General features: G+C 38.9%; 1 protein-coding gene across 3 annotated transcripts in view; it reads left to right on the top strand.

The window, feature by feature from the left end:
• The window catches only part of tnrc6c2 (trinucleotide repeat containing adaptor 6C2), a 71,401-nt gene that overhangs the window by 44,475 nt on the left and 7,009 nt on the right, over positions 1–19,917 (top strand). For 2 of the 3 annotated variants that reach the window (XM_048198098.1, XM_048198096.1), the window contains 17 exons: positions 2,746–4,980; positions 5,312–5,518; positions 6,452–6,609; positions 10,475–10,552; positions 10,664–10,721; positions 10,824–10,969; positions 11,123–11,269; positions 11,706–11,852; positions 14,808–14,927; positions 15,156–15,239; positions 15,414–15,657; positions 16,144–16,308; positions 16,956–17,144; positions 17,380–17,529; positions 18,216–18,431; positions 18,639–18,712; positions 19,484–19,623. In XM_048198098.1, coding sequence (XP_048054055.1) covers positions 2,746–4,980; positions 5,312–5,518; positions 6,452–6,609; positions 10,475–10,552; positions 10,664–10,721; positions 10,824–10,969; positions 11,123–11,269; positions 11,706–11,852; positions 14,808–14,927; positions 15,156–15,239; positions 15,414–15,657; positions 16,144–16,308; positions 16,956–17,144; positions 17,380–17,529; positions 18,216–18,431; positions 18,639–18,712; positions 19,484–19,623 — 4,558 coding nt within the window. The remainder of the gene's footprint in view (positions 1–2,745; positions 4,981–5,311; positions 5,519–6,451; positions 6,610–10,474; positions 10,553–10,663; positions 10,722–10,823; positions 10,970–11,122; positions 11,270–11,705; positions 11,853–14,807; positions 14,928–15,155; positions 15,240–15,413; positions 15,658–16,143; positions 16,309–16,955; positions 17,145–17,379; positions 17,530–18,215; positions 18,432–18,638; positions 18,713–19,483; positions 19,624–19,917) is intronic. The other variant, XM_048198097.1, reaches the window with a different exon arrangement.

The raw sequence follows: 19,917 nt of genomic DNA, 5'->3' as shown, positions 1-19,917 counted from the left end.
AAAACGTGCTTGCCATTTTACTCTTGGGAAGAAGCAAGACCTTTGATCCAGAGAACAGAATTAGTATGAAAGGAAATTATTTTCAGACAAAAGCATAGTCTTATACATCACTGAGACTTTGCCTAGAGAAAGTCTGGCACCGGGAAGCTGTAATTGTAGACTGTAATAAAGCAAATGTTTTATGAAATTCAAAATTTGTAGTTGAACTTTTTTTTTCCTCTCTTTTGCATCTGGTGTAATTTAAGTTTGGAAATTCTCCTTTCTGGGCATTCACCAGGATGAAAAACAAAAATACAAATAATTAAGCAAATGAAGGGTACTATTTAATGCATTGGCAGTACAGACAGAGACAACTTGCTACATAAAAACTCTCAGACACAGCAGCTGCAGAAATTTGTTGGCATCAGAGTAAAATAATATTGAATAACGGATGGTTGCAGCATTTATCTTGCTGGCTTTTCTCAGACTAGTCATGTGGAGCCACTCTTTAGGTGTACAAACTACCACTTCCTGCCTGTTCATGCCTCCTTCATGCCTCTTTTGTTTTGTTTTTGTTTTGTTTTGTTTTGTCCAGGATGTTTGAGTAACAAGGTAAAGGGAAAAAGCCACTGCCTTGTGTGTTATGAATTGATCATGCGGTCTTTCTTCTCTTTCTTTTCTCTCCATGGGGAGAGCGAATACAATATTAGTCATAAGAGCAAGCAGAGGAGGATGTGTGAGAAAAAAGTGAAAAGGGAATAAAAGCAAGAGAAACAGAATTGTAGACAGCAGCCTTGTTCTCTTGGCTGCATTTCAGCTCTGATAAAATGGCGTCCCTGAGAGTGCCTGGCTACAGGAGAATGGGTTGCTGGATTGCCTGAACTCCATCAAAAAAGAAACGCTTGGTTTCTTTTTTTAGTTTGTCTTTGTTTTTCTTTTTGTTTCTTTGCCATGTTCAAAATGTTTTTGACATTTTGTGCAGGCAGCTAACATTAGCAGTTGTACAGTAGTAACAGTAACTTTTATGTTTTATGTTTGGCAACAATTCTTTTAATTCTTTTGTCTTCACACAGACGAGTGTGTCAATCTTCCACTTAATGTCGTTGTGGAGACTCTATTCTTTCCAGTGAAATCACAAAACAGAATGCACGCAAACATGTTGCTGCTCTTGATATACAATCATTGATGAACACCTTTGATTTTAATGAGGAAAAACACTCTATACGAGGGCGGATTAGAACCCGGAACCTTTGACAATAATTCTACCACTAGACCACTAGGGAATTTGTATGCTAGTTGCGGATCTATGTATTTATTCACTAACATGAAGTATCTCTAGACTAAATATTGTATCACAGATGTAGTAGATGTAAGAATGAGGCTATCACATTAAACAGTTCTCATTGTACTATTGAAGTTGATTTCTGGACAGCGTAATGTTATTTTATTGTTCTACAACTGTTATTGTACATATCTGATATAGCATTGTATTAGCAACTCCCCACCCCGTAAACACACTCCTGTCCCACTTACTTTTAAAAAAAAGTTACGCCACTGTTTTAACATTTTACGCATACAAATAAAAGTATATATGTGCATATTTATGCAAATTAATACAAATATTATTTGCAAATAGTACCAAAATGATTATTTCCCAACTAGAATTAGACCTAGAATTTCCTTCACTGTTCTGTTTCTTTATGCCTTATAAAAATTAAAAAAATTGTGTTTAAATAGGACACGTCAAAGCAAACGTTCTTTCACTTTTCCCTTTTTCCTGTCATCAGCAGATTCAAGCACATCGATTATGTCAGAAACTGAACGGGTATCTGTATTCTGTATCCAGTGTCGACAGCATCAATGATTATAATGGATTCTATTTATTTTTGATATGGTGCTCGCATCTGGTGTAGACAGGTGTCAGCTGATAAGCAACTGAACGCCAGTGGGTGGGGCCTGTGGTGTGATGATGTATGATGTAACTTTTTGTCAGTGTATACCTCTTTGTCAATGTCTTGTTCTAGAGGCAGTCATATGCATATGTATTTGCTTGTGTTGTCTCAGATTCCACAATATCAAAATGTTTTGGAGCTTGGTTAATTGGTTAATGGTTTTTAGTCATGGGCACCATGTTTAATTTAATTTATTTAGTGAACATATAACTGCCACATGACCCTTTAAGGGAATGGATAATACATATGCGTACTGTTTTTAGGATGAATACTCTCAGTGGTTGTGGAGAGTGCAGTTGCTTTTGCATTGCAGATCAATGCCCTCTTTCTGCTCTCATACCATAATTTACACACCATCGATTATCTGCTGGCTCATGATTGATTATAGCTGGAAAGAAGTAAGGCTGTGTGTGTGGGTGTGTGTGTGTGTGTGTGTGTATGTGTGTGTGTGTGTGTGTGTGTGAGAGAGAGAGAGAGAGAGAGAGAGAGAGAGAGAGAGAGAGAGAGAGAGCATCATCTGAGTATCTGTGGAACATGTTGATGAAGCTTGATTTTTGTGGGGAACTTGCAGACCACACGGAATGATGGATGACAGGCTAGACTTGGTTTTATTCCAGAAAATGAACACTGTTCCACCTCAGATTTCCTTTCAATAATGGAGATGCTAAAATGAAAATAAATGCTAAAATTAATATATCCCTTGCCCATAGTTTTATTTTAAGATACATAAATGATGTCCTGTACCTTTTTTTTTTTTTTTTTTTTTAAGCCATTTTCGCTATAATAAAATACACCCTGTGTATTTGTTTCACAGGACTTCCCCATCAAAGTGGCCTCGGAGCCCAGAATGAGAATTGTCACTGGAACATCCCAGTCACCAAAAGCAGCAGCAGCAGCGGCAACCAGGATAAAGTGATTATTAACCATAACAACTCAGACGCTTGGCCTTCCATTACATACGGCAAGAGCCAGCAGACACCAGAATGCACCTTGGACGCTGAACGCACATCAGAGTTTGTCAGCAACAGTAGTAGCACTATCATGGCTACAGGAGCTAGCCAGCAGGGTCATTACCCAATCAGCAAAGCCAGCGTTAATCTCACTTCTAGTATGGTCTCTAGTCAAGGTGGCCCTACCAGAGGGTGGGTCTCAGAAGGAAAGATTGACTTTCCCATGGGCAGTAGAGGGCAGTCCAGCTGGGGTGCCTCTAATCTGAACCTCAACCCCAGTGCCAACCCTGCTGCTTGGCCAGCTCTTGGACATGAGGGGCCTGGGGTAGGGTCAGGCCCTAGTAGCATGGTTTGCTCAAATTCACTTTCTCTTAGTATGTGTGGCCAAGGAGGAGTGGCACCACCTCACGGCACCATTGGAAATGGTAGCATTGGTTGTGTCAATGGAAACCTTGTAGGGGACTGTGCATGGGGCAACCCGGATATCCCAGAACAGCACCAGTCTCCCACAAATGTATCTTTCAACATGAAACCTCCTAACCTTAAAACTGATGGACCAAATAACACTAAACCAGAGCCAATGAGTCCAGTGAACAGCTGGAGAGGAAACCTTAGTCAGTCACCTACTGAGCCTGCCAGTGAAGATGGAACTGCTTTCTGGGGCAACAGAGATGCCAAAAATGGAGAATCAAAGGATTCTGGCTGGGATTCTGCAGGGGTCTCCTCTTGGGGGCAGGGAGGAGCTAGCAGTGGTGGGGGCTGGGGTGACTGGAGCAAACAGCCAAACACTGACGGTACAGGGTGGGATGCTAATGATGGTCCTTCCCAAGAACAAATGAGTTCCTGGGGCCCTGATACTCCAGCAAGTGAGGGCAGCAGGGATAGTAGTGAGGGCCACCCAAGAAGAAGAGAGAGGTCCTCAAGTGATGATTTGGCCCCTTTGCTGCCGAGGCAGGACTTGGACCCACGTGTCCTCTGTAACTCAGGCTGGGGACAAACTCCAGTTCGTCAACACACTGTTTGGGAAATGGAAGAAAGTCCAGACAAAAAGAATGATGCAGGGGCTGAGGTCTGGGGGTCTTCCTCCAGCACACCTTTAACTGGACCTGCACCACCTCCTCCTGGATCTGCCAATCCCAACCTTAATGCACCTCCCAGAATGGACACAAGCAAGAGCGAGGGATCTTGCAGAGCCACGGCAAACTCAGGCTGGGGAGGATCGGTCCCAGCCTCTACTCATCCTAATGGTGGATGGGGGGAACCACCTGTAAATAAAAAGGTTCCCAATGGATCAGTGTGTGGCTGGGGCGATCCCATTTCTGAGGGTCTCAACACCAATGGCTGTAATGGCCAATCTTGGGCTTCTGAAGAAAAGTCTTCTAGCTGGGATGATGGTACTTCTCAGAAAAAAACAAAAGGTTGGGGTGATGGACCCAAAACTTCCTCAGGCTGGGGAAGTAGTAGCAGTGGGAATAGTGGAGAGTGGGGTGACCCTTCAGAAATACGGAAGGACGGCTCTGGAAGTAACTCTAGGGACCCTGAAAACAGAAACTGGAAGGAAACCCAGAGAGGTTGGGGTAAAGCAGCACCAGCACAGGGTGGTGGTTGGGGTGATGCTCAACATTCCAATGGTTCAGCCCAAGGTTGGGGTGGAAAACTTCAGGAATCCACATGTGGCAACAGTGGAGCTGGAGGCATTGGATCATGGTGTGGCCCAAATTCTGTAAAACAGAGCAACTCTGGCTGGGCATCAGGAGGACGCCAGGATCCAGGAGATGAGGTCACAGGCTGGGAAGAACCATCTCCATCTTCTATTCGTCGCAAAATGGAAATTGATGATGGGACCTCCACCTGGGGTGACCCCAATGCTTACTGCAAGAGAGTGAACATGTGGGACAGGAATAACTCCCAAAATCATTCAGGAACCAGCAACAATGGCAGCAGTAATAGCCTCACTGGGCCAAACAACAACAACAACAGCAACCATCACCAACACCACAGCCAAGGTCCCACTCAGAACCATGTCAATGGCAGCAACAACAATGGCTCACCCAGTCAAGGTGAATCTCCTCTTAACAGGGTGCCCATGGGGAACCCAGGTGAGACAATGCATATATTTCACCCTTTCTAATGCTCGTTTTAGTCCTCTGTACATCTGACGAACATTAATAAAATTGTTTAAATTATTAAAGTTAGTGTTAGATCCATTGTTGACTGTAGACTGTTATAATTTCAATAATTTGACTATTTGATGCAGTGCACATTTTTGTATTATAAGAACAAATTAAAAAGACACCAACTAAGTTATTTTGATAATCTATCTATTGATTGTTTGATTATTCAATTGGACATAAGTGCCAAATATTATTTTCTGTATTTTAAATACTTCATCTTAAGTTATTATACTGATAATGTTTGATTCTGTATCAGGCTGGGGAGAGCTCCCTAATGTCCAGCCAAATCCAGAACCCTCTTCATGGGGCGAGCCAGCCAATTCCAACCCCTCTGTGGACAATGGCACTTCAGCTTGGGGCCAGCCCACTAAGGGATGTGGAAGATGGGGTGAAAGTGCCCATGACTCCAGTGGACCTTATGGCAGAGGAAATGCACCTGCTGGATCAGGCCCCTGTCAGGAAGGTAATGAAATAAAAGAAAACTCTTCATATTAAAGCACTTGCTATAACAAAAGTGGGGAGACTCAAGTCATTGCTGATACTTAAATTCACTTTTTTGTTGCAATATGATGATAAAGTTAAACTACACTGACCTCTGGTGGTTGAATAAATCTCCAGTTCTAGTTAAAAAATAAAAAGTTTATACTATCCCAGTGTAACATGCTGAGACAAGTAAATTCTAAAGTGTAAAAACTGTGGCTCTCTGGGACTTTCAAATAATTGCCCTAACATCCCAACCAGCCTGACATAGAAACACTGACTCAACCAGTGGTGTGGGTTTGGGGCAGAACTATCTATTTATCCGAACAATGACAGAAAGGGGCAATGTTTGGGAAGCCATTCACTGTCTCTGTCATTCGCTGCATCTGAAATCACATACTGTGTAGTTGGTACTACATTTAGTTTGAAACTTGCTTTGCAAACTGTTGATAAAGTTCTATATAGTATGAATGTATGAAGTATGAATGAAATTCAGACATACTATATCCGCCATGTTGTCATTGTCATGTGACCTATGGCGTCAGTTGCGTTGCTTCATTGCCATTCATAACTCCTCCTATGGCCTCATGGGATAGTAAAGTGCCCATCGAATGCGCACTTCAGAATTTTGGCAGATGTAGTAGATTATCTGGGTGTTTTTCACCTACTGTTTTTCGAATACTATGTAGCCGGGTGTACTACTCTGCTTTCGTACTGTTTTTTGCATAATATATAGTAGGTAAGTATTCAGTTTTGGATGCAGCAATTATGTATGCAATTCCGTTTTGTGACCTTAAAGGTTTTTCTGTGGATCCTGGTATATGAGCAACATGTGTATATATAAATATATATGTATATACAAATATGGTGTTATATGGCCCTGGTTATGAGCAGTCTTGTCCAATTGTTTTTCCAGGTCCTAAACCTATGCAAGATGGCTGGGGATCTGGAGGGGAAGAGATTGGCATGAATACCAGCCAATGGGATGCTGATGATGGTGACATGTGGAACAGTCCCACATCCCAAGACTCCTCTTGTAACTCCTGGGGTCAATCCAAGAAGGGCCCACAAAGGGTAACTGAAGCCATTCAAAGCCATCAGTACTCTGTCCTGTAATGGATACTCAGTGTCACATAAGTGTGGTTAAGATATGGTTTATGTAAACATTTTTTTCTGAATAATATTTTATTCATAAATACTGTGTGTGTGTGTGTGTGTGTGTATGGGTCAAAGATGAGACATCACCATTTTGATGTCTGCATCGAATTAAATTTACTAAAGTGATTTTATGAACATAAAAAAAAAAAAAAAACATAAAAAAAAAAAAAAAAAACAACTTTCGTGAAAATAAAATGTCAAAATATGGGTGAAGTAATGTTCCAAAGTGTAAAACTGTCATTCAGCTAATGGTCCGGACTTGATGATTTTACCATTACATCTTTAAATAAGCAAAAAAGTTAAAAAACATATTTGTTTTCTTTGCATTTTCAAATAATTGTTTGCTGTGTTATATTAAAGGACTATGTCTTACTGTTTTTTATTAAGTATTGAAATAACCAGGGGACTTTTTTCCAGAATATGCAGTTTGTTAGAGGTCATTCAGTGTAAAAGGAACAAAAAGCCAGTCTGAAATCATATAAAAAACTGATAGTCAAGTCTTTAGACAAGTTTGTGACATCATCAAAAGGCACCCTGAAGACCGTATGGTGCTGCAGCAAAGTGAGTTTATTGCCCTTAAATATTTGATAATTTTACCTTTTCATGGTGTGGTAACCTAAGTTACAAAAAAACGTGTCATTCAGTGAAATGCCAAAAAACACTTTTATTGTTAGATTATTTGAAAAAAAGAGTAAATGTTGTAAATAATTATTAACTTTACTGGTCAGGCTAACTGTTTGATATAGGTGGCCAGTCGATAGCCTGCAATATAAGCTGAAGTAGAAGTTTCATCATTCAGTGTAATGCAAATTCTCTGTTACTCCACAATGTCATCCATTACACTGAATGACAGTATCACTGTATAGATAATTTTAGCATCTTATTTATATTACAGATAAATGAGGAATGTTTAGTACTGACAAATATGTGTTAAACTTAATAAATATTACTATTTTAATGCATTTTTGTATAGTTTTATTTGTGTTATTGATTTAATTTAGATGGCCATTAACAGAGAGAGTTGCTATGCACTGTAAAAAGCCAAAAAGCTAAAAAAGTAAATACAGACCCAGTAGCTTGGGCGGCACTCTTAAAGGTGCCGTGGAGCGTGTTTTCAAAAGATGTAATAAAAGTCTAAGGTGTCCCCTGAATGTGTCTGTGAAGTTTCAGCTCAAAATACTCCATGGATTTTTTTTTAATTCATTTTTTTTAACTGCCTATTTTGGGGCATCATTAAATATGCGCCGATTCAGGCTGCGGCCCCTTTAAATTCTCGTGCTCCCCACCCCGAGCTCGCGACTGCCTTAAACAGCATAAACAAAATTCACACAGCTAATATAACCCTCAAAATTGATCTTTACAAAGTGTTCGTCATGCAGCATGTCTAATTGCGTAAGTACAGTATTTATTTGGATGTTTACATTTGATTCTGAATGAGTTTGAGGCTATGCTTCATGGCTAACAGGCTAAAGCTAACATTACACACTGTTGGAGAGATTTATAAAGAATGAAGTTGTGTTTATGAATTATACAGACTGCAAGTGTTTAATAATGAAAATAACGACGGCTCTTGTCTCTGTGAATACAGTAATAAACGATGGTAACTTTAACCAAATTAACAGTACATTAGCAACATGCTAACTAAACATTTAGAAAGACAATTTACAAATATCACTAAAAATATCATGTTATCATGGATCATGTCAGTTATTATTGCTCCATCTGCCATTTTTCGCTATTGTCCTTGTTTGCTTACCTAGTCTGATGATTCAGCTGTGCACAGATCCAGACGTTAATACTGGCTGCCCTTGTCTAATGCCTTGAACATTAGCTGGCATATGCAAATATCGGGGGCGTACATATTAATGATCCCAACTGTTACGTAACAGTTGGTGTTATGTTGAGATTCGCCTGTTCTTCAGAGGTCTTTTTAACAAATCAAATTTACATAAGAAGGAGGAAACAATGGTATTTGAGACTCACTGTATGTCATTTCCATGTACTGAAACTCTTGTTATTCATCTATGCTTTGGTAAATTCAATTTTCCATTCTACGGCACCTTTAAAGGGATAGTTCACCCCAAAAATTACTCACCCTCAGGTTGTTCCAAACCTGTATACATTTTTTTTTTTGTTATGTTGAACACAAAGGGAGATATGTATAAGAATGTGGGAAACTGAACAGTTGTGGGGCACCATTGACTTCCATAGTATTTTCTTTTTTTTTTCCTTACTATAGAAGTCAATGGTGCCCCAAAGCGGCTTGGTTACAAACTTTCTTCAAAATATCTTCCTTTGTGTTCAACAGAACAAAGACATTTTTACAGGTTTGGAACAACTTGAGGGTGAGTAAATGACAGAATTTTTTTTTTATTTTTGGGTGAACTATCCCTTTAAGGCCTGCTCAAACCAAGAATGATAAATATAAACATAACCATAACCATAACTATATTAGCGTTCCACATCAGCGAACAATAAAGCTTTGTTTATTCTAAGCGCGCTGAAGTTTTGTCATCTGCTGCGTTAAATGCTCGAGCTCTTTAAAGCGGAATTGACTCTGATTGGCTCGTTCATCAGCTGGAGGAAAAAAAAAAAAAAAACGTTCAGAAAGTTGCTCTAAAGATATCATTTCGCTGTGCCAGTGTGCCGTTATCAGTATAGTTGTGATGTGGACTCTGCTATTCTTATATTGTATTTATATATAACTGTATCTTTATCATTATCGTTATAGTTATCGTACTTGGTGTGAACAGGCCTTTAGCAAGGAAACAAGAAAGATATTGAGGATTGCAATTTTCAGAATAATAGCTTATCAATATTTCTGAACAGAGTTCAAGAGAGGCCATTGAGGGGATTTTCCACTTTACTTTTTTCACTTTATTTTTCCATTTTACCCATCCTGATAATGTAATTTATGTTGGCAAACAAAACGTATTCATAAATATAGAAGCAAGCAGTAATTTTTGGGGCCAAGCAAGTCAGAAACAAAGTGACACGCTAAGAAAGCATGGAAGGGTGCATCAGAACAGTAGAATAAAATCCTTATTATTTATTATTCTGCTGCCGTCATTTACTCAGGGATATTATTAAAACTAATTTAATGATACAGACTAATACTAAAAACATAATGACCATCATACATTTTTACCATGATTTACAGAAGACACCCACTAAAATGTTCTTCAGTATAACAATAGTTTATATATCAATAAATCTTGTCAAGCATATTTAAAACAAGAATCATTTGATGACATTTTAAAAGACTCAATTTAAAGATCACAGTGCAGCCCCCAAATACTAATTAATTGTAATTTTTAAAATCTTTATACATTGCCAGTATCTTTCAAACCACTGGGTTTTACACATTTGTTAGCAATAAGTTTTTGTAAGGAAGTGAAAATCATTTCAAATATAATATAATTTAGTATAATCACATATTCTTTTATATATTTTAATAAGTACTGGTCAGAATAAGTATATTGTTACATTTTTACATAAATATATCTGTTACACTTAATAACCATGGTTTGTTACTTTGAATTACTTTTGCTAAAAGGGGAGAGAATATTGTCATTGTTAGCATAATTGCAATGTTTTGCTTAGAAAAATATAAAATTGAACAGAACACATTCTAATGTACAGGGGGGGGGAAATTAAATTTAAAGCTGTATTACACTTTTATTTTTTTGATGCTTGAAAACCCCTTTGACCCATATATGTATATATTATTTGCTTTATATTGTAGGTTATTGCCTTATGTAGTGCTGTTTATTCATTATAGGGCAAGGTCTCCAACAAGCAGGATGACATTTGGATCATGACCAGACTTATCAAGCAGCTTACAGACATGGGTTTTCCAGTATGTTAAAACCTATTTATTCTGAAAAGATATGTCACTTCCATCATTAACAGTACTTGTAAAATAAATAATTGTGTAGGATAACAGTTCGTTTTCTTTTGCCTGCTACAGAAGGATCCTGCAGAAGAAGCCCTGAAGAGCAACAATATGAATCTGGATCAGGCCATGAGTATGTAGTTCCTTTTGAAGTTAACCCATAACAGCAGACAGACATGCGATGAGTCATATGATCTTGGTCTGGAACACTGATTTTGTACTTGCCTTTCCCTAGGCGCTTTGTTGGAGAAGAAAACTGAACTGGACAAACGGGGGATGGGCATGTCGGACTACAGTAATGGAATGAATAGGCCCATGGTGTGCCGACCCACAAACCTCTCCAAAGACCCTTCACTGGATCGTGCCCCCTTCCTGGACAAGGTATAGCCTTGTCTCAAAGCTTTTATGAGAATTTATTTGATTGAACAAATTGGAGAAAAAAGTCCAATAATTTTTTTCTTGACTGAAGGGGAGAAAAAAATAATCTAGTAAATTTTTCAATTACTTTTTAAAATATATTTTCTGGTCTCTCAGGATGGCAGGCTGTCAGATGATGCTTCAACCTCACCGTTTATGCCTTCTACTGGCCTCAAGCTCCCACTGGCCAATAGCAGTCACCCTAGCCATGGATTGGGTGGGGTCTCCTCTGGCCTGTCCATGCAAAACTTGAACAACAGACAGGTGAGTGTTGTGAAATATCTGCACAGGGCATTGCACACAGTAGTTTTTAAGCCTAGATGCAAGTATTTAACCTAGTCTATGCATCTGCATTGTCTGATATCATGCCCTACCATTTGATGTGAAGTTTGCATAATTTTTACTTGTTTTATAAGCCAATTCTGTCAGGTTGAAGTGGTGAAATTAAGTTATTTTTCATGTCATAAGCGCTATATAAACACTGAAACATAAAATACTCTTTAATTTCTTGATGTAGTTTATTTATTTTAATTATTTATTTTTAATCTGAAAGCGGTAGGAAAATATGACATTGTGTTCAGGTCAATGTTAAAAGCACATCCTTTTTTTAAAATAAAAATTTAATTGTTAGATAGATTCTGTTACATTTGTGCTGAAATAGATCTGGAATTTACTGTCCCCCTTACTCTCTGTTTCCTAGATGCAGAATGGAATGTTTGGCACTAACGGAGCAGCACAAACTCGGGTCATGCAGCAGCAGGCCCCGCCCCCTCAGCCACCAGTGCCACCTCTTAGCTCCACCCAGCCTACTCTACGTGCTCAAGTGCCTCAGCTTCTCACCCCTCAGGTGGTAGAAATTACACTTAACATTTCAAATTCCAGTGAATTTGAGGTTGCATGAATGCATTTACACTGCATTTACATTTGCATAAATAATGTTAAGAGATTAATGGTTCAAACATACAATTTTGAGATATAGAATATAAAAATATGAACTGATGGAAAACTTATACTTTAGAATATTAAACTACAACTGCCAAAAAAGAAAAGGAAAGTCACTTCTTATTGAGCGTGTCATTGAATCATTAATTCAGCCAATTTGTTCAAAATGGCTGATTCATTCAGGAACAAAGCAAGTGGGTAGGTCATTGAATCATTAACTCTACAGTAGAGATGCACCGATTGATCTGCCAGGGATCGGAATCGGACGATTTTCCTCATGATCGGCCCGGATCGGTGATCGGACGATTTTCCTCATGATCGGCCCGGATCGGTGATCGGCCGATCAGTCTCACTTCTTACCGATTCCGAGCCGATCTTTTTTGTAACCAGCAGCACAGGCAATAACGTCAAACGCGCGTTCCCGCTCTCTTCTCTGTCACGGTGAAGTCAGTGACACACACCCGCGCGGGCGCCTCCTCTCTCTCACTCGTCTCATTCGCTCTGGTTAAATAGTGCTTACTGCGCATAATTTTAGTCATTCCCGCAGTTTCGCGCTCACACCGAAAGCGCGCGCTCCACTGATCTATATCAGTGAAGCGAACAAGCCACGCTCAGTCTCAAACAGAGACAGAAATCAAACAGAGTCACAAGTACCAAAATAAGCGCCTTCCTGCGCTTAAACTGTCAAATACATACAAAAGTATGTCAAAACCAGTGGCACAGGCAATCTTGGCGAGCATTCAGATAAACACAGTCAGTTTTGAATCGTTAGTGAACCCTTGTTGTGTCTAACAGTATTGGGTCCGTTGAACACCGTTCATAAACTCTTAAAAGGACACCAGTCCAGTATTCCTGGTGCTGTCTGTCAGGTTAATCAAAGAACAAAAGACAAAGAAAATCACTTTCTGCTCTTGACTGAATACGTTTTATAACTTTAATGGTAAGAATTGATCTGTATTAATATTTACAATAAAGACTACAGAAATTAAGGTAACCAATGTAAAATAATACTGAATGTGTTATTTTACATTTGATTACTTTAATTTCTGTAGTATTTCTTACCTGAATAGAAACCCAGTTAACCCAAAAAACTTAGTTTCATAGCTCTCTTTATTCTATTGCATTTCTTTGAGCTGTTTATATTTTATTACTGACTTTTACTTTTGTTTTTTTTTTAATGAAAATAAAACTTTGCATTGAAGTTATATATGTTGTCAATTATAGTTCTTAGAAAGAAAATCGGAATAGGCAAAAATCGGTATCGGCCGATCTCACTAACAAAAATCGGAAATCGGAATCGGCCAAGAAAATTGCAATCGGTGCATCTCTACTCTACAGATTCTTTTGAAATCGGATCTTGCTCTGAGAAGCACAACTGTTCTGCTGTGACTTTGTTTGGAATTATTTTCATAAATAAGCCATTTTCCAAAAACGCTGTTGGACATTGTTGATATTTGAAATCAACCCAAACAAACCCACCCCTCTCTTCATTGCTCTGCCTCCAAAACTCACCCTCCAATCCTAACCACCCTACTCCGAGTTGGTCTCTAACCCTGGCCCGATCGCTGCTGGCAGGCGAGTGCACTAACAATGACGTCAAACACCGCATTCTCTAGCGGTCGTCAGTGTGCAGTGGTTTAACTGCACAGCTCTCACTAGCTGGCCACTGTTACACACACAATGCAAGTGGATGTCTGTTTATCACAGCTGACGCACAACAAAAATCCTTCACGAAAAAAAGCGCAGATGATGACAACGAATGACAAGGAAGCACAAAAAATGAATGTACAGTACACAAGAGTAAATACAAACAAGAATTCGTTGTTAGTCACCAACAGCACAGCAGCTCCAGACATTCAATGACACTCAAACCCAGTGTTACTCACATGTGAAGCGGAATCAAAGCAGCCTCCGGGTCTGTTTTCAGGCCTTCCCGCTTAGCCCTCTCCAGCTCTGGAAAGCTTTTCTAATAAGTATATGGGTCCTAAAGTGTTTGCCCAGTCATAAACCCCTCATTCCAGTGATATTCTTTTGAGCTCTTTTGTATTGTCTCATCTCTCTTTCTGCATCTCTCTTTCTGTTTCTCTTCAGATCTCCCTCTTGCTCTTACTGTCTCATCGACTGTCATACGCCCCCTAATGCTGATTGGTTACAAGCTTGTTGTTAGTGTCGGCCCGACTAACTTCCAAACAGTTTTTTTGAAAAATGACTTACCCCACCTTTAACTTCATGTTTATTGAAGGTCATTTATTGTTATGTAAAATCAAAATCACACGTTATCTTACTGATGTTCTTAGAAAACAGTACTCTATAGCATGTTTGATATTGCTATTGTTTAAGTTATGAATATTGTAAATACATGTTTTTATAATTAAATAAAAACAAGAATTCACAAAGGGTCATTTCCATATCTTGATTTTTGGGGGCATTTTTATTCATTTTGGATTTTAGGGTTAGGGTTGGGATTAGCATTTCTTTCCCACGCCCCGTTAATTTCCAACCCTGGCCTTCATGTTAATTTATTATTATTATCATTATTATTATCATTATGCAAAATAAAAAAAATAAATAAATAAAAAAATATATTATAAATTAGGAATGTTTATGGTACAAGGCCATTTTGAAACTGAGTGTAAATTCTTGGTTACTCTTGGAGGTATCATTGATGTAAAATGAATTAGCGATATTTAAGATTTTGGAGGTCTCTAATAAAAGCAAATTTGTGACATTGACAAAAAGGTCAGATTTCCTTGCTTTTCCTTTGCACAAATCTGTGTTTCTTTCATTATTATTATTATTATTATTTTAATTTAATTTCAAATGTTGGTTTTGTTTTTTCGTTTGTTTTTTTTTTCAATAGGTTCAAGCACAGCTCTTACAGTTTGCGGCAAAAAACATTGGTCTGAATCCTGCACTTTTAACCTCACCAATAAATCCTCAACAAATGACCCTGCTGTACCAACTACAACAACTGCAGGTGGTGAGTCACACAGTTCACTCTCCTGCTCTGCTGTTTCCAATGAATACCAGCTATTTGTTGTCTACCCACTGGCCTGTCTTCAGGGAGTGAGATGATACTGCTTACTGTCTAAATAATGACCACATCTGCCTTCTGAACAATATTTCTCTTTCTTTTTATTTCTTTTTCTCTATATTTCTCTGTATGTTCCTCTCTTACTCACCTTATGTCTTTTTCTTTCTCTGTCAGGCATATCAGCGTTTGCAGATTCAGCAGCAAATGATGCAGGCTCAGCGTAATGTCTCTGGTTCCATCAAACAACAAGAGCAGCAAGTATGACACACACACTAATTTTACTAGGCCTAAAAAAATGGGGGATATTTTTTACAGTTACATTAATTCTAGTCCTGAAATATTAGTTAGTGCTTATCTTTTGATGACTATGACAAATAATGTTAATTTCCATATACAATGAAAAAAGATTAACACTGTCCTTCTCTCACTCAGGTTGCACGTACAATCACAAACATGCAGCAGCAGATCCAGCAGCACCAGCGTCAGCTGGCCCAGACTCTGCTTATGAAACAGCAACATCCTCCACCTTCTTCTCACACCGGCCTGCACACAAACCTTGGTAAGGCAAGCCTGGACACCTTCACGGGTCACCCTCAGACTTCAGGCCTCTCCGTCTCAGACCTGCAGACCAAAGAGCAGCAGTCTTCTCCAAACTCCTTCAGCCCTTATACACTCTGTAAGAGAACAAGCTGCATGCTTAAGCTTGCTGTGTGTTTTGGGTAACACTATTTTACAGTGTCCATGTTATACATATTACATGTACTTATAGTGATAACAATAAATTATGCTAATTGCATGTAACTAACACTGAACCAAACCGTAACCCAGTAGTAGGTTATGTTGTTAATTAATATTACTTAGTAATTAATTGTACAATTGTACTGTAACAAGGACACCTTAAATCAAAGTGTAAACTTTTTTTTTATAGTAGTTGCTCGTAGTTGAGCTCATACTTCTGTGTATCGTAATAACAGCATTGTTTGTAATTGTTTTTTTTTTTTATTATTATTATTATTCATTCATTCATTGACAAAGTAGCTTATTTTAATTATTTGGATCTTGTCGTTTGTTTTTTCTTTCTTTTTGTGTGTGTGTGTGTGGGTTTGTGTGTGAGAGAGTATGAATGTGTATTAATCTGTTGTCTTTCTGTCACCCCATGTAGCTGGTTTGAACCCGAACATTAATGTAAACTGTATGGAGGGGGGAGGTCTATCTCTGAAAGACCCTCCTCAGCCTCAATCCCGGCTCTCACAGTGGACTCATTCAAATTCCATAGATTCCATGACGGCTAGCGCTCAGCACATGGAGGCAAACATCAATAAGCATGGTATTAGTTTTTTTCACTACTTCAAACATATTATGGGCTTGAATTTGTGCTGTCACAGACAGAAGTTTTACAATGTAATCTATAATGTCAAGACAAGCATATGCTAACCTCTTGGTCTAACATCACTTTTAAAGACATTTACTTCCGCAAACAACATTCCACCCAATGAAAACACAGCAGTATCTTTAATCAAACATCAAACTCCAGACACTGAGTCACACCTCTGTCCCTGAGATTTATGCATTTCAAAAGGACAGACCAAACTAACTGTCAAGTTAAGTGCTTGCAGACATTCCTGAGTTATTTTTGCTCTGAGTCAGCAGGGCCATTTAAAATATTATCCTTCTTTGGCTTTGGTTCTCAGTAAAACTTGCCTGAACAGTAAGTCCAGCCAAACCGCAGCAGTTTACTGAAGTGAGTTCAGCTGAGGACAAAATCTCAAGCCTGTAATTTTGAATCTTATTATTCAGACAGTATCCTTGAAGATGGAATATGTTTAGAGAGGCAAAATATTGTGTATATACAGTTCAAATATTGGGCATCAAAGTATATATCTGAGTTTGGGTTGCTTAGTCTCTAAATATTTTATTATGTGAGGTTTGTGGGTAGAACTTCCTGTGATTAAAGAGAATGTTCTTTTGGTGTAGGTGCAATCTCTGCTGCTCAGTCCCATGTGCCTGTCGGAAAGAGCGCCATGGAAGATTCCTTCAGCCCATACAATCTGATGTCAAGCTCTGAATCCCCCACCAGCACCTTGGTGCCTCCGGAGAGCTGGACACAGGGCAAAAGTCCCAATGAGAAAATTTCTAGTGGCTCCAATATCAACTGGCCTCCAGGTGAGCTTCAGTGGCATATTATAATTTAAAAACAATATTATCGCTATTGATCACAGAGATTATTGGCATTGAATCTCGAGTAAATTGTAATAGAATATTGTAATTATCATCAATATGCAACCAGACATTATTTTGGTGCCTTAAATATATATATATATATATATATATATATATATATATATAATATACATTTACCAGATACAGTGAAAACCAATTTGTTCTTGCTTTCTCTCAGAATTCTGCCCTGGGGTGCCATGGAAAGGTCTGCAGAACATTGACCCTGAGAATGACCCCAACATGACCCCAGGAAGTGTTCCAAATGGCCCCACCATCAACACCAACATACAAGATGTGAATCGTTACCTGTTACGTGACAGGACTGGAGGTGAGGGACGATTGATAGCATATGACAGAAGTTATAACAGACCAACAGAGATTGTTACTTCAAATGTTTACTGTTAAATTAATGTTGAACTCTTTTACTTTTTAATTAATGTTATACTCACTATAATAATGAGCATTACATAGTAAATGTATTTCACTGTTTCTGCCCCCTTTTGCTGTCCACTTGTGACAAACGGCCATAATAGCCTCGTCCCCATCTCAGAGTGGGACTCTGTCTTCCTCGAGTGAGTGGTCAGTCAGTGCATATAATTCATTTGGTCCATCCTCTCAGAACGAGAGGGATGCTGACAACCCAGGTACAGCCCTAAACCCTAAACGGCCCATGTCCCACACCCTAGACCTGCTTACCTTTATTTGACCCCCGTCCTTACACCTGGAGAGGTCCCTCACAAAGTGTGTGTTAGAGTGTGTTCTCCTAAAACCCACATTCTCCCTTGTTCTGTTATACTGATAATGGTCAGAGACATTAAACTTATTTAAAGTATTGTCTTCGTTTAGGGGATAAAAAGAAGTTTGAAATTTCTTTACAGCAAGAATGAAGTTAGAATAACATTTTTTTTTTTTTTAAAGCAGAGGCAAAGACTTAAAGGCAGTGATGAATGGTGACTATACCTGCTTCTGTTATTCATTTGCCCCTCTCTTTCTTCCCCTCCTCTGTCTTTCCAGGTAAACTCTTGGAGATGAAGTCTACCTGGTCCTCTGGACCCATCTCCCACACACAGGCGTCGTTATCTCATGAGTTATGGAAGGTTTCCCCAGGGACACGTAACTCCAGTGCTCCCTCTCGCCCCCCACCAGGCCTGACCAACACCAAGCCCTCTTCTACCTGGGGAGGAAACTCCCTTGGCCTCAGCCAGGGCTGGACCAGCTCTTACTCATCTGGTAATCCCCAGTCCACCATTGTGAGACAAACAGTAAAACCAATTACTTATAAGGTGCTTCTGTAGTGTGGCCGAACAGTCACCCCTCTCCTTGTCTGTATGAATGTTGTGTGTTTAATGTTGCAAATGGTCAGAAGTCAAGAATTTAAGGGAAAATATGCTCAGCTGCAACATGTTTTTCCAGGCTAATCTTTTCTTTTTGTTACAGAAGGGGGAACTTGGAGCACTGACAGTCCCAACAGAGGAAGCAGCTGGCTGGTGCTGAGAAACCTCACTCCTCAGGTGCATAGAGCAAAAACGTTTTTAATACTTAAAAAAAATAAATAAATAAATAATTCAGATATCATATTAGTTTTTACAGTACATATATTTTGTTTATTTCAAGTCTCATGTTGCACTGCACTAGTTTTTAATACTTCTTCTATGTAAAGATGCACTAGACAGACGTTTTTGACCTCTGCAAAATGTCAGTTTTTCAATGTTTTTGTGACGATAAATCGAATGAAATGAAATGAAATGTTTTCAGTATCTCTCACATGAGTACCACATTTTAAGATAACATGTTATGTTAACAGAGTTAATGCTAGTTACCGAAAGTCAGAGCCAGTCTGCTGATATTGGGAAGTCAGAGTTGACAAATTTAACAGACAATCGCATAGTGTATGATAGACACAGACTATGAACACAGCTTCTGACTATGAATCCATCCAGCTGAGGATAACATATTTTGAGCTGATTTTAGAACACATATTGTTTTTATTTGTCATTCTCCTCCTTGCAACAAGGCGTGTTGTAGTAGTGTGTAATCCTCAGTTGCTTAGTGTATGATCTGATCATATTTTAAAAGCTGTGTAGTGTATTCCAGAAAATTCCAGAAAAGAAATGCCTCCTAAAAGCACATTTCAAAACCCTTGCAGTCTGCTCTGCACTTTCTTTTTACTATTCCATGCATGTTTTTAAATGCAAGAACACATTCTGTTTGAACGGCCACTTAAATTGCACTTGCATATGAATAATACCAAATGTAATAATATATCTTTGTGTGTGCATCAGATTGACGGCTCCACCCTACGGACTCTGTGCATGCAGCATGGCCCTCTCATTACCTTCCATCTGAACCTGACACAGGGCAATGCTGTCGTACGTTACAGCTCCAAGGAGGAGGCCGCCAAAGCCCAGAAATCCCTGCACATGTAAGACTACAAGCTCTACTACTTCATACTTCTCTGAGTACTTCCATAGAATGTTCCAGAACAGCTTTCATTTAGGATTAATAGTGTTAGTCGTACATTTCTTCCTTTTTTCCTAAATTCGAACCCTACATCTACCCTCTAGATCAGGGATGGGCAAACTCGGTCCTCTGCTCTGCAGTTTAGCTTCAACCCTGATAAAACTCACCTGCCTTGTAGCATTCTAGTAATCCTGAAGGCATTGATTCAGCTGGTTCAGGTGTTTTTGATTAGAGTTGGAGCTAAACTCTGCAGGGC

Source organism: Megalobrama amblycephala, linkage group LG7 (genome assembly GCF_018812025.1).
Source record: "Megalobrama amblycephala isolate DHTTF-2021 linkage group LG7, ASM1881202v1, whole genome shotgun sequence".
NCBI lineage: Eukaryota > Metazoa > Chordata > Actinopteri > Cypriniformes > Xenocyprididae > Megalobrama > Megalobrama amblycephala.
This window is presented reverse-complemented; position numbering and strand designations above follow the sequence as displayed.